This window comes from Synchiropus splendidus, chromosome 4 (assembly GCF_027744825.2).
Source record: "Synchiropus splendidus isolate RoL2022-P1 chromosome 4, RoL_Sspl_1.0, whole genome shotgun sequence".
Lineage (NCBI taxonomy): Eukaryota > Metazoa > Chordata > Actinopteri > Syngnathiformes > Callionymidae > Synchiropus > Synchiropus splendidus.
Window position 1 is genome coordinate 29440107 of NC_071337.1, and position 15362 is coordinate 29455468.

General features: G+C 41.6%; 1 protein-coding gene across 1 annotated transcript; it reads left to right on the forward strand.

Annotated features, from left to right (window-relative positions):
• The first annotated feature begins 79 nt into the window (after positions 1 to 79).
• On the forward strand, positions 80 to 1820 carry LOC128757533 (heat shock factor-binding protein 1). The gene is made up of 4 exons (XM_053862892.1): positions 80 to 293; positions 468 to 514; positions 581 to 645; positions 1250 to 1820. The coding sequence occupies exons 2-4, from the start codon at positions 470 to 472 to the stop codon at positions 1344 to 1346; spliced, it is 207 nt and encodes a 68-aa protein (XP_053718867.1). The 5' UTR covers positions 80 to 293; positions 468 to 469; the 3' UTR covers positions 1347 to 1820.
• Positions 1821 to 15362: the final 13542 nt, after the last annotated feature.

Below are 15362 nucleotides of genomic sequence, written 5' to 3' on the forward strand. Positions count from 1 at the left end.
TCAATTAAGAGAGTTGTTTTCACAAATTTAAATAGTTAATGGATAGACTGAAGCTGAAAGCATTTTACCATACAAGTACGTCAGGCTGACAATGTGTTAAAATCCATACTGCAACCGACCTTTACCCGTCTGTGTGTGGTGTTTTCAGTCAGACCGGGTGCCGTACCAACATCCGGGAAGAACCACCTGATTTAAATAACGTCGAACACATTTTTAACACTCCAGCGCGGTTTCACCCTGATTTTGGAACAGTTATAAAAGTGTCAGCAGAACATATTTAAATAGATACTTTCGTAAGTTCAGATATTTTAATAATAATATCAGAATAGTTTGAAGTACCGGAAGTTGTGATCTCTGTTATGAACTTCGAACGTTTCGGTGCAAAGTTGAAACTAATGTCGTGTACTTGAATTTGAACGTTGCCTTTACGGCCCGCCGAAACTAATGTTGGCGTCTTTTCTCTGAAGCGATGTCAAACCCTGACAACAAGGCTGCTCACGATTTGACCCGAGCGGTGCGTTGTTCGGAGGAGGGGTGTCGTGTTGTTAAAAACATCACTTACGTGTTGGTCTCTTCACAGATGGAGGAAACGATGCAGCTACTTCAAGGAAGATTCCAGGCGATTTCGGATCAATTAGAGACCAAATATATCCTTTTCACCAGTTTTTGGTCAGGTACTGTGTTTATAATGTCAAATGTAACTTTTAACTTACCGGATACATTTAGTTTGGTGCACTTGTGACCACGTTTTACTGTGGACCTCCACAACAATTGAGTTATAAATGTTCCGGATTGATATAAAGCTGAATCTTGGCGTTTTGGGGTCAAGCCTAGAAACCTAGAAACGTCATTGATTCAACGCTGCTGTCCACTGAGCACTGTCAGACCTCACTGCTGTATTGTGCAGTTGAACCTTTTCCTGAGTGGAAGCTCAGCTTTTACATGATGTATGTGTTTTTGTGAAAGTCAGAATGTTCTTTGGTTAAAAAAAGATAAGTGTGTATCCAAACCTCTGAGTCCGGCCTCCCTAACTTTCTACTTTCCTCAATGAGCTGTGCTTCTGATATCCTGATCCTTCACTCAGTGAAACCCTGAGTGAAGTGACACTTCTAACTCAGCTTCTTGTCTTGATGTCAGAGCTACTGTCCCTGAACCAAACATGGTACACTGTATTGGTTAAGGCATGCTTTTAAACTTGGAAGGGTTTTGTGCTGTGCTGTGAGGTGTCGCTTCTTCCTTCACTTTCCACACTGGACGAGATGGGATCCCGCATCAATGGTCTGGAGAAGAATGTGGCGGAGCTGGTGACCCAAGCCGGGATGGATCAACAGTCTACACCTAAGTGACCAACTGGGCCATGACAGTGTGGCATTTCTTTCAGCCAAATTGACAGATTCGCTTATACATTCATTCATTGCAATCATTTGTTTCTCCCTTGTCCATGAATGTTTGTAGCTTCAACGCATTTAAGCACTTCCTACCTCTTTGTTGTGAAAACAATCTGGATACAGATCCAGGTCATTTGCAGTGTTAGACCGGTCCGTACAGGAACAGCAGTCAAAGTACGGTAATACCAAATCCTTTTCATGCCATAATGAGTATTTCATTTACATTAAAGGTATCAGTTCAATTGTCATGCCTTAATAAAACAATCTATTCTTTTGTTTAATGTATGCCAACTGACTTTTCACTAAGCATGTTCCCCTGACATGCTTGAACAGTATTTGCAACTAATGTATTTATTGTGATACCTAAAGTATGTTTCTCTTGTGTTTTTTTCTTTGTACCTTTCTGATAAACTATTGATTAAATGACCCCCTTTTGAAACATACAGTCTGTATGCTCTTCTATGTTATGTTTAATCTACTGTTGAGGACCAACAATATTGGCGCAAAAGACTTGAACCTAAGTACAACTTTCTGCAATGTTTTTGTTTTAATTATATCTTTTAAATCACAATTCAAAATATAGGATGAACAGTGCTTGCACTGCTGCACATTAAGTATCCTTATAGAAGTGTGACACTTTTTGTGGTCCACCATTTTGGAAAGTTTTGTTTAGTCTCTGTTCTCTGTGAACACAGTATGTTGTTATTTTGAATAAATCTGTGGGTCAACCACCCGTTTCTCCAGACATGCTCAACATGCAGCGTGACCACGTTGTTACCACTCCTTAGATGGGGGACAAATAAACATGCTTCTGACCAGGCAGCAAGATGCCACAGTTGTGAGGGAGCTTGTCATCGGCATGCAGGATGCTGGAATGTCTCGTCCAGGTGTCCACTCTTCAAAGATTTGCTTGATTGCGTGTGTGTGGGAAGGGGATGTTTTGGATGATAAGGTTTAGTCCAACCCATTTGTTTAGGGAAGACATTCATGTAAAATAGAAAATCAAATGAATACCTTTATTTAGGGGAATTTTGTTCAAATGCTTGTGATCTACTGAGTTTCCCAGGTTGGTCCTGGATACAGTTTTTTGCACTAGAAGGAAACAGACCCAGGCTGTATGTGGACGGCTACTGCCCAAAAGAACTGCTTACCACTGCCATTGATTTTTGCTTTTTGTTTGGCCACATTTCTAGTACACAAACAGGCAAATTGTATCATCTTTTGCTTCATGTTTTTTTTCGGTTTTTCATTGGCTTTGTCAATGAGCTCCACATTTTCCCTCCCACTATAGCAATGTACATTTGTCTAGCATATGGTTGGTAGATGTTCCCTCTTCTTCTCTGCTCCTCCTCATCAGGAGTGAGTTTAAACAGTCTTGGGAGATGATCCAGTAGCAGTCCATTTCTGGCTCTCAACATGACTAACAGTGTGTGTCTCTACAAGCTTGGGAGATTTCAGGATTCTGCTTTAGCACACCATGAATTCAGTTTTTTCTACATTTATGGGGAGTCTATTTGTATCAAGCCATTATTTATTTCTTCATTTCCCCTTCACTGTTCTCCATTCATGTTTTCAGGTCCTCTCCAATGTTCGTGAAATATGCGTCATCTGCAAACAACACGATTTATTTGTTCTTACGTAAATCATTAATATGTACAATGAAGACTTTAGGTCCCAGAACTGCCTCCATGTACTCCTACTCAGGTAACTTTTTACCCAGGCTATTGCTGGGCCTCTGATCCAGTATCTTTCCATTTTTGAGACCAATCCATCATGGTCAATGGTGTCTAATGTTTTTTTTTTTTTTTTAATCTTGTACTATTCCAATCACACACTTTATTTCGGTCAACTGCTGCTGTCATCTATTTGACTCATCATAATAGAAGTCTTTGTGAAGTTCTGTGGGGCTTTGAATCAGGATTAGTGAGTAAATTATTGAATGAAAACACTGAATAAATACGTTCCGCTTACGCGGTTGCTATCGCAACCATGAGCACGTACTGCCCTCTAGGGTTTGCATGCGTCACTGCAGTGTCTGGTAGTTGCTGACCAAGGTGCTGAAGTTAAATACAGCATTTTTGGTGGGAAGAGAACATGGAATTACCAGTCATTCTACTATAGAGACTAAGACCATTTAAGACGAATCACGATGCATTCATGTTCAAATATTTTCAGTACCTGCGAGCCGTGAGGTGCACGATTAAATGTTTTCTTTTATTCACTGAAATCTGCGAAGGCATATTTTCCCGAATATGATTGAGTGATTGTCGCTTTCAGTTCAGGCACTTACACAATCTGATCACCAGAGGTCAGTGTTCATCGTTACAAAGTTCTTAAAAAACTTGAAATGCATAACAGAATGATGGCGATATTCACAAATGAAATGCGCACTGATGAGACCTGTGAGCAAGAAAGTCGTCAGTAAGTAGGACACATTTGTTGTCATGACAACGAAGCACTGTCTCGGGGAAGTAAAATCATTTGTCATCATGTGAAAAGTTGGTGTCTCTGGCACACAACTGCCTGAGCAGCAATAGTATTGGAATGTACATGCTTTGTCAGTTTGGGGAAACATACGACATTCACACGTCGCTCTCCTCTTGATGAAGTGGCGAGTGGGAGTGTGGAGAGTCTGGGCCGACACTAAGCAGAGAAGCTCGCGGGTTAAGCATGTCGTCCACTTCAAGTGCCTTCAAGTGTGAAGGATAGACGCATTGACTGCTCTGCTGTGAATGTGTGATGGTTATACAAGTATGCAGCTGATTGTGAGTGGGTGTGTTCGCTATGTGGAGCCACATATTGAAATTCACCAAGTTCATCCTCTAAATGGGAGGTTGAGCTGTCCAGAAAGAGCCATGAGGAGCTGTTTGATGTAAATCTCTGAAGAGAGTTGAACACAATCACACATCTGTGACACATGTCCTATCAGATAGAAACTCGTAAGCTGATAGCTCACGCTATCAAGACTACCAGTCATGTCAGGACAGTGAACTCTTCCTATGTGTTTCCTAGTGCTCCTCCCTCACCGTGGATACCTGTTCAGTATGTCTCTCGGGATTGACAAGTTGGACACACCAATGCTCATCTTCTATCTTCTCCCAGGCGATCTGACACATCTCCAAGGGCGCCTGAAGCTCCAAGTTGCTTTCTCTCTACTTCAGTCTCTGGCGTCTAATTTCAATTTCCCCTTAAGGCGTACCAATCTGAAAATGGTTTGAGACGAACGGAGGAAGGGGAGCAGTCATCGACACAGTAGTTTCTGGTTTCAAACTATATTCTCCAAGTTTGCCAGTCATGTCAGGCACCTGGGCGATCTTCCTCCTTTTCTAGCTCATGCCAACTGACACATTTTCTACATATTACTAAAATAAGAGACGATGGCCAGTGCCATGAACGATGTATGTTTTCTTTTTCTTTATTCTTTACTCTGTGTTCACTTCTTCAAAGTTAAATTAGAAACATTGACTGGATAATTAGACAAACTGAACAGACAATTTTGTTGATGGCTGGTCAGATATGGTTTGATCATATGTCAAAATTAAAATACTTTTGAGATGTCAGATACATTTTCTCACTACACATTTTGTATTATTTTTTTATGTTTATGTTTTAGTCCATTTTCCTCATACGAATGTATAGAGAAGCTCTGTACTGTGTTAGAAACAGTCCTTTGGACTTAAAGCTGAATTACTAACTGTAAGGAATGTAACAGAGGATTTTCCCAAACAGGGAAAGTGGCATCCAAGTTTACACATAATTCCTGGTCTCAACGCAAGATTTAGTGCTCGACCTGGGTGCAGGAAATAACAATTACTGCTGTAGTTGTGTAGGAATATTGTGCTTCCAGTGTTTAATAATTCCAATGTCCTGTTAAAATTAGACCTATAAACATGTTCTGAGTTCTTTTGTCAAGCATTGAAAAAAACATAAAACCTCCCCTAGTGCTTCAGTTGTTAACCAATCAGAGGACTGCTAAATAGGGGCGTGTTTTAGAAAAGATTTGGCTCCTCAAACATTGGCACCACCATATTTGATGTTGGAGTGTATGATGTTCGATTTTGTTTATGCTTTTATTTTGTCTATTCTTTTCTTCCTTTGCTATGTTTGACAGATAATGACGCACTCATAAGTTCTCCGAAGCTTCCTGGCTCCAGTCTGTCCATCCAAAGTTGACTGAGCTCCTCATGTTCTCCCGTGTAGTCTGTGGTGCTTGAGCTTCTGTTAGTTTTCTACAGTGAGTCTTTCAACCTCCACGTACCTTTGTTCAGTTCATACTCTGAATCTGGTCACACGAGTTGAGTTTTTCCATTGTGTGCATTTTCTGATTGCTTTTGTTATTTCTACCAGAGTGTTTTATTCTGTTTCAGCTCTTCCAATTCCGTGTTTGTTGCTTCTGTTTCGTTTCAAATTTTTCTCCTTGGTTGTTTGTTCGTGTTTTCTCTCCCAGTTTGGTGACGCCTTCAGATCCTTGTGTTCGCCCGTCTTTGTGTTATAGCTTATTTATTGTGAATCAATTTTGACAACTGTAATCTCACTTGTCCGTGTCTCCAGTCACGACAAGCATTTGGTTCCAGTTTGGTTCTGTGACTGTGTGTCAGTATCTTTGTGTACTCTTACAGCATGTATGCAGAACAGAGCTGCTGTTGAGTAGCATAAACAGAGGCTCTAATGGTCAAGGAATCTTCAATTTCTTACCTGTTTCAATTGTACACCTGAAAGTCAAGACCGAGCACACAACCACAAATCTTAGTATCAGTTGCAGTGAGATTCATACTTGCTCAATAAGCATTTCACTACAACAATTCCCTTTCTCAACATCGTATCAAATGAGACGACAAACCAACGTCCAGATCACAAGCACATATGGTGGCACCCGTGTGCTTCCTACCACCTGAGCTCCTTTGATTCCCACTGAGCTTTAATCTGCTCTGATCTCACTCAGCTTTGAAGTGAAAATCCGTTGCCTTTCCGATATTCAGGTTCCCTATCCAAGTCAGCTATAAATGAACACAATCTGGAACATACAACATACACAGCTCTACTCTTCGATCGGTTTTGGAACGTGCACTCATCTATGAAAAGGTTTTTAAAACTTTATTAGTTCTCTCAAGAATAATGATGCCACCTCAAAAACAAGCCCCCTGATGATGCCACCATGTAGATTTCCGTCCTCAAGATGGCCCAAGTTGGACCTGACCCATGATCTCAATTCCAAAAAAAGTGACACTAGTGTTGCATCCATTTGTTTGAACATCAATAGACAAAAGATTTGACCTTTAATTTGTTTACCCAAACAAGTGACATAAGACTGTTGATCAACTGATTTACAGTCAAGTCGACTGCAGTAAAAGAATATTGTGACCCCCCCAAAAAAAACCAACAACGTGCAGTTTTCATTTATATTCATGCATGGTTATAGTTTTATTATTATTTATTTTGAGCAGTGTTCAACCACTGTTTTGATGACTGCTCTGCACACTGTTGGCATTCTTGCGATGAGCTTCATGAGGTCACCTGAAATGGCATTCCAAAAGGTGACTCCATCATGAAGCTCATACACTGAATGAGAAGGTGTGTACAAACCTCTGACTGGTGGTGTATATTTATCTAAAAGATGAAGAAAAAAACTTCTCTAGTTCTGAAATGATGAAAAAAACAGGCACTGAAATAGATTTAGCTTCATGGATCATTCAATAGCTTCAGTATTTTTCAATTCCACTCATCTCTGCCGACGGCGATCTGGTCCGTATTCCATTACCTATGTGGTTATTTTAAGAGCCTCCTATCATGCATCACACTCTCCCTGTTTCTCTCTCTCGTAATACATCACTTACTGTGGTAAGCGAAATGGAGGCCAAATTCTGCATCGGAGAGGTAATAGGTTACAGCACGAAATGAGAAATGACTGCAATCTTGTCCATATTATGAGGAGTAGTCATTGTCCATGTGCAAATCATTTTGAATTGTATTCCAAATGTGTCAAAAGCAAGTTGAAATATTGAACTACCTTTCTTAGTTTCCCCGTCTTTGTATGCGCTGAAGTTTTATACCTGTAATGCCATTGGCGCCCACTAGACGGCACCATGGTGAAGAAATACTCCGTCCATGACTCCTTCAGACATCAGCATAGACTAAGTCAGATGTCCTTCTCTGCGCGATGAGACGGCTCACTGAAAGGTGTATGTCATTGGTGAAGCTTTCTGACTAGAAATGGAATCTTAAGGACAGTCAGGATGTTCTTGCGTGTTGCTTCTCTGACAGAAGTGAGGGATTTTTGAAACACCAAATGGCCTGTCGGCAACAGGTATTTTCCTCATGGTTATGAAATTCTTGCTGAAATTAAAGAAGCAGTCTGACAAGGAATATTTGAAATGACGAGTTTAGACGAGTTTCATTCCATCAACAACACAAAGGATGTCAGGAAGCTACTTATGGTCACAATATTACATTTTCCACCACACAATAGTGAAAGCTCTGCGGCACAGCTCGCCAAACTACTTCCTGTCCACAATTTCAGCTTCAAATCTACTGCTACACCTGTTGCCCATAGGTGATTGCAGAAGGCTTCACTTGGAGTGATTGAAAATGCTGACCATCCAGGCGATGCCCGGACACAACCAATATCACAAAATAACATGATGATGATGATTCTATTCTGTAGCATCCCATTCAAGAGAATCACTTAAGCCCACCAAAGATTGAGTAGCTCAACCTTTGGCCGGGTTTGCTGCATGTCGTGAGTGCACTATACGGACCCATTTATGCTCAATCTACGGATACAGATACGGATGGAGCCCTCCGTCCGTGCTCTGCTTTTATTTCTCTATTTCTGCACGTTTCCACAAAGCTTATTGATATGGGCCAAATGGAGCAGTACCACCAGAAACTGTGGGGGCAGTGTTGCTGTTACTACCTGATGGAGTATCATGGAGAACACATGCAAGTCTGTGACCATTGTTTGAAAAGGACGGGTACATTTTTGTACATGAAGCGAGTATACATGGGCCAGTGGAGATATGCTCGCACAAACGTATACACTTGCCACAAGAGGAGAGCGAGCACAAACAAATAGGACGATGCCACCTGATCTAGAGACCATGCGTGAATGGAAGCCACCAAGGTCACAAGTTTCTCCATGGTGGTATTTTTAGCAAAAGCACAGTTCTCGCTGGGGGCGAACAGTAATCTAGGTTTGTGATCTCTTTTTGTATGTAGTGTCGGGACATAGGGAAATTTGGGAAGGTTGTTGATTTGGTGCCGACTCATAACAAATATTTTAATACATTTCTCAGATGAGTTGTTTGTTTTTGACTTGTGTATCTTCTTTTGCTGTGCCAAACATTTTGGTTTTAAACCTTGTGAACGTGGTCACTGACACTTGTTCCACATCCTCTCATGTTTCATCCATCCATCCTATTCCTCAGCATCACGTCCTCCAACGGAACACGGGCGTGATCTCAGGGATGAGAAGCAACAAAGCAAACCCTGACTCTGTCGCCATAGTAACCTGGTGAGTTTATGGTAGTCACGGCAGGGAAAAGTGTGTTCTCCAGTGACAGGTTTGTGTGGGTGTGTGTTTGTCTGTATGTGTGTGTGAGAGACGGGATTGTGACATGCGGTGGTGTGGGGGCTTGGGTCAGGGGGTGTCTCGAAACTGACATCCCAGCGAGATGAAACGAAAGCTTGTCAACAGGTGGGAATGTGTGGAAGTGCTTGCAAGTGAAACAAGCCAGACTCAGAATGAACCAATGAGATACTATATTCATTGTCATGAATATTTAACAGATTATTGCTGTGACTGCCATAATGTAAGGCAATTGAATGGACGACAAAACTCAATCAAATGTGTGGTTGAGTACAGAAATAATCCGGTGGTCAATGAATTTTTCTGAAGGAAGGAACTTCCTCAGAAAATGAATCAAGAAACTGTAGTCTAATGATGAGGCAGTATTCTTTCCCAAATGAATGTGAATATATGTTAAACTTTCGGCCCAGATTTTGCAGACGTTGTCTGGCATTTGTGCCTGGCCTGAAGACGAGAAGAGGCTACGAGAATCCTTTGGTGGTGGCTGAATGAGTGGATGGTCCCACAAGTCTTTGTGAAAACACAATAACAAATGTGAAACATGGCACCAAAATATGAACAATCTAACACAAAAATGATGTCATTTTATGTCAACAACGCGGTTCTGACTGCATTTTATCTATATTATTTGTATCAATAAAAGGCTTTAATTCCATTAATGTGTCATTTTCTGACTTCGTAGCTAAACTGATCAACAGCACGTCACATTCACATTGAATCAGAATGCTCACTCAGTCCTTGAAGATTTGTCCAGGTTTGTGAAAAGCCTCAAAATTTCAGGCTTCACAGGAAAAGAGTCACCAACAGAATAAAAGTCAAGAACAAGACGTGAAGAAGCCATGATGATGAAGTCAGTTTCAGGTTTTGAAAACTCAGGCTGGGAGCACGATATTGGAAAACTAGTATCCAAATGACATAATTCAGCGGGAAATGCTGCTGGGAGTTAATGGATAGGGAGATTGATTGACTAGGGCGATGTGTGGTGATCCAGGGGAGGGTATTGGAAACATTGCTCAGGGGCATGGTCTGCAATGGCATAAATGAAACAGAAGAAAAATGTTCCTAAACAAAATAAATGTGCTGCTAATTCAAAATTGAAAACAAAACAAGAACCTTGCTCTGCCACATGGCCTTCAGGTACAAGTGTTTATTTCATTTGTGTAGTGAGCTTATTGGAGTCGCAGATGGCACATCATGTCATATTGCCATATCTAGTTTTGTTGAAAATGTCCAAATATCTGGCAAAAGTGAGTAGTGCATCATCACAATGAGGCAGCCTGGACACAGTCACATGCCTCTGTGAATAAATAACAGAATGCAGTATGGGATGTCCCTGACATGCAAAGTATAAAGGTCGTGCTCTTTACACTTTAACTTAAATTACTGAACAATTTGCCTTTAATGCTGAAAGTGTTTATTTGAAAAGTGTAAAGAAGTAGTGTTGACCCTTGGACTACTGTGTACTTTGTGGCCCTTCCATCCCAACTTACCTGTAATACTTGTGTGCCATTACTGGTCTCACCAGGTCCTCCAAATGCTTCTATCTCAAACCATCCCACCAGTACTTGCTCTTCAATCTTCTGTAGGTTGTTAGCTCGACACAACTTAGTGTAAGTATCAAGCTCGCATTGGAGTTGAATTGCCAAATTCTCTTATTTTTCTAGTTCCAATTGTTAATTGTTTTATGAAGAAAAGAGTATTGAGTGTTTTTGACTGTGGCACATTGATGTAGGAGTTGAAATAAAATCTCTCCTGGAATGGCATGATGCTGAGACCTACAGGAACTACACACAAAGTGAAAGACACTGAAAAGAGCCTTTATTTGGAACTTTACAGGCGTATCCCACCTGACATTGTACAATGAATGTCTCGCCATGCTGTTGTTCGTAGCATTCCGAACACCAGAGGAAGGACGAATGAAAAGTCTGCCGTCAAAGTGTGCATTAGCGGTGGTCCAACGATGGTGTTAAAGATCACAACGTCTGCAAAATTTCCACTCCCAGTTCTTTCTCATTACAACAGCTAATTAAGAATCTCTCAGCGTGCCCCCCTCTTTTCCTCCTTTATCTTACCCTTCCTTTCTTCCTTCCCGTATGAAGACACTGGAGCGGAATTACTTTCCGATTTGTGGTGATCGTCATGGTTCCCTGGCTCTCTTCAGACTTCATCTCTGCCTTATTTTTGTTCCCCTATGATTTAAGTGATTCATTGCCTGTGGTGGTTTTACTGCTGGTCTGTGTGAAGACAAGGTGAACAAAGAGTCATCGCCATCCTTTTGCTTTTAAGGCCATGTTTACCACAGTAAACTACTGGATGTGAGGAACTTCACACTGAGTGAAGCCATCACCCGAGCAAAATTGGGTGGTGTTGTTGAAGTAACTATCCTGGCGTTTTAGTGCCAGTGTACTTTGAAGGAAGTCATGGGGAAAACAGCATGATGGGCATGTGCCACCAAAGCTGACGGCCCTTGTATGTTCAGATCAAAACAAATAATCATATAAGAACCAGGGGGACAGGACAATACAAACCGGCTAGTGGAACTGAAGTCTACTTAACAGTGCGATAACAAGGGCCTTAACGGTGCAGCGATGCATAGTACAGGCAGGTACCAGCAACCTGAGTTTTCATATAGGCTTCCTTTGGTTTGCTGCTGGTTAATATGTGTGTTTATAAAAATAATAATAATCCAAAACCATTGCTCTCTCTTGTTATTCAACTGAAAGTCACATAATGGAATAGATGTGCAAACTAGGATGTGCTGACGGCAGTTTCAGTGGAGCATTTACAAGGAGACAAAGCTGACTTCCTCAGGTGGTGGCGTATAAATGACCCCTGCATCTGTTTTTGGCATATATTTGTCCTTTTCAGTGATATCAAACCAGGAGCCTGGAGCCCGCCGTTTAACTATTCTTTGCAAAGTTGCGCTGACCCTACTGCACCTGTCCTGGCCTGTGAACCTGGGTCTTCTGTGGGAACTGACTGATTTATTTAAACTCAACCTTGTCACCGACAGCTTCCAGGTCCTGCAACCTCCTGCTACCTTGCGCACAGGAAAGGCTACTGATGGCCTTAACCTCTTCATCCCACCTCTGACAGCATTTGTCACAGAGTAAGCAGCGGCCTGATGTGGCCTTGAACCACAACCTTAAAACACAAAAGGTCAGTGGTGAAGTCTAGTCCTTTTTTTAGAAACTAGGAGGATTTCCAAATCATTAATAATTTAATTTGTCCATGGGTCTTTCCCCATTCCATCCACCCCATTTAGCTGAACTTAGTTGACGTTTTTATCTTCCAGGTTAGCTTAAAGTAACAGATTGAATGGCAACATACATTTAACCTTCATGTCTGACATTTATTCGGTTACTTGTTGAAAGCTTGCTCAGACTCACACCAACTGTCACTCTAAAGATGTAGTCTTCAAAACAAAAAAAAGTTAACTACACTAACTCGAATGAAACTCAATTGTAATCCCACTTTGAAGATTTGTCATGATTTGTCACCCCTTGAAATGTTTGACACCACTTATTTAGGAGCAGATGGTCTGCTTTTTTGACACAGATAGTCAGAGAATTTTTGAATGACTGAATTAGTTGAGATAAATATTGCGACAGCTGGCATAAACAAGCATTTTCAGGCCTTATTGTGTCTATACTTCATAAAATAATTGATCTAGAACAGCTGTTTCTCCATTTTTTTAGTCAGCAAGCCTAATGACAGCCTGCAAAATGTCTATGTTTTAAGTTCTTTCACAGGGAACGTTTTTCAAAGCCCTAATTCCTAGTGTGCCACATTGTACCAGGTGACGTCATAACCAAAACATCAACAAGACTAACTGAGATTGCGTTGATTGAGGGAAAATTTGGTTTAAAAAACATAGGGGGAGTGCTGGTGCCTATCCCAGCGGTCATTGGGTGAGTGGCAGGAATACGCCCTGGACAGGTTGACAGTCCATTGCAGGACACACATACCATTCACACACACGCAATTTTAGAGTGTCAATACTTGTTTTACCTTGAACTATATGTCTCAATAGATATCACTGGTCAGACAACATGCATATGTCACATAAGTGGAGGTGGTATTCTTAATGAAATATTTGATGCCGATGAATAGAAGGAGCAGGAGCATCAAGGGATAGATGGATTTTTAGAAAGGTACCAGGGGAAGAAGAAGCCAGATGAAGGCAGGCAGTGGAACCGTCCTTTGTGCCGATTGATAAGGTCAATTAGACAGTTTACATGGTGGTTTGACACACACACTACACCCACACAGTCACACACTGAGATGACAGGACTGAAGGGTTACTTAACTTTCCCTCGTCTGTGATTTTGAATGACGGGGGAAATTGTGGCTGCTTCATGAAACGTAAGGATTATATTTTGACTGCAGTCAATGACAGGACTCTTTTAGCTATAGCTGAAAGAATGGGTGAATATTTTGTTGTAGAGAATTCAACAGCGGCAGGAAGAATAAAATCAATAAGAAAGAAATATAGTAGTGGAATGCACCAAATGTAACTTCAGTTCCATGTCAGTGAACATGACGCAGATAGAGGGAATCACTTCTCTGGAATCTGCAGATGGTCAGTTAGATGTTTCGTCGCCTTCTTTGCCATCTTCATCCTCGCTATGAAGGCTTCTATGTTGGGTTGGAATAGCGACTTATCAGTAATTGAAGCTCCGACAAGAGTCTGGCACTGCTCGTCTTTGAGGTCCATTAAGGGAGGCCGGGTCGAACCTGGTCGCTGCCATCCGCCATCTTATTGTTTTCAAGAATGAGAGTGTCCAGGTCTTCCTGCTCAAAAACCCTCCTCTGATCTGTTACAGCATAGTGTGCCCAAGCCCTACAGCTGGGGAACCAGAGGGCTAGGAGGTAGCTTTCCGCAGCTGGAGCCAAACAAGTGGGACTGGTGTGCAGTACCAGTAGGTTCCTCAAACCCACACACTGGACTCAAGTGTCATGGGTGTAGAAGCCATTCTTAACTCCTTTGCACACGCTGCAGATTTTATCCATTTCAGATTCCATAATCCAATGAACACCCAGAGGTGAGAGTGATTATTCCAAGAGTAACCGAAAAACAGAGGCAGGAAGCAAGAAATATTTGTGTTCAATGGCCGAGGTGGAGCCACACTAAGCAGAGACCCAATCGATTTAGAATTTTCAGGCAGGAGTCAGGGCCTCATAGTTAAGGAACCGATAGTGAAGCCCGTTAGAGGCAGGAACTTGTACATATGACATAGAACTGGGATTTTCATTGCTTCAGAGACAAAAAGACTTGAACTTGTGACAACAGACACTTGAGACTGGTGCGAAACTTGAACCAATAGAAGTTTAGTTGACCAAAACACGGGTTATAACCCAGTATGAGTCAGTCCACATTCTAATGGGCTGTAAGAAAAGTCTCCAGGGCAGATACATAAAGTGCCAGCAATAGAATACAAGAGAATAACCACTAACACATCACACTAGAGACTAAAACTGTTGGTAGCCATCCAACAACCTTTGTGATGTCATGCCCACCAAACTAGGGCCTGTGTCTGTGTTTTACTGTCATTTTTTGGGTTTCTACTGACGCACACACCACAATGAACACACACTTTGAATGAAGTAATTCCATGCAGCAGACATGTTGGTAAGACAAGTTTTAGCTGCCAGTACAGTTAAGTCCTCGTATGTTAAAAACTATGGTATACATTTCCTGAACTGAGGTGGTACTCATTGGCCCCTGTCGCATTGGATCTGTTCCATGCCTAGGTGTGACCAGTGTGATAACCACTCTCACCTGAACACCACCACTACAAATCTAGGAGGGAAGCTGCATTCTTAAAATGGCGTATGGACCCAAGAGTCTTATTAATATTTGTGTGCTCAATGTTAGATATTCAGTTGTGATGGGCAGATATTATGAGTAATTTTCCTCCCAGAAGCAGTTTTCTGTTTTCACTTTAGCTTGCTTGATCATGATCAAAGTTGTGGTAGTCGGCAACACTGTGTACAGCAACAAACAGTCATGTGACTCAAACAGTCTTGTACCATTGGCTGCTAGACAGCATATGTTTGATAATCAGTTTACTTGACTGCTGATCCAGAAACTAATGGCTTTTAGCTCTGAAGACAACAATGATACTTTGAGGGACCCGATTTGACACCAATAGGTACCGAGAGCATCCCTTAATAAATAAACGTGGAATTGCAACGTCCATTTGGTCTCATCACATGTGACAGAATGGCCATCACTGAACAGCCAAATGATGAGATAACTGGTGGTATGATGACACAGGACAGAGGAGAAGGATGAGAGGCCGACAGCAGGCCGTCTCCCATGGCAACGCACTGTTACTGATGGCCACACACATTCATGAATATTCACGGGAGTGAGAATGAGAGCG

Bases quoted from the DNA above. Each gene is read 5' to 3' on its own strand.
- LOC128757533 (XM_053862892.1), top strand. From the start codon at position 470: ATGTCAAACCCTGACAACAAGGCTGCTCACGATTTGACCCGAGCG. The intron at 515-580 runs GTGCGTTGTTCG...GTCTCTTCACAG, and splicing joins CTCACGATTTGACCCGAGCG to ATGGAGGAAACGATGCAGCT. The intron at 646-1,249 runs ATATATCCTTTT...TTCACTTTCCAC, and splicing joins TCGGATCAATTAGAGACCAA to ACTGGACGAGATGGGATCCC.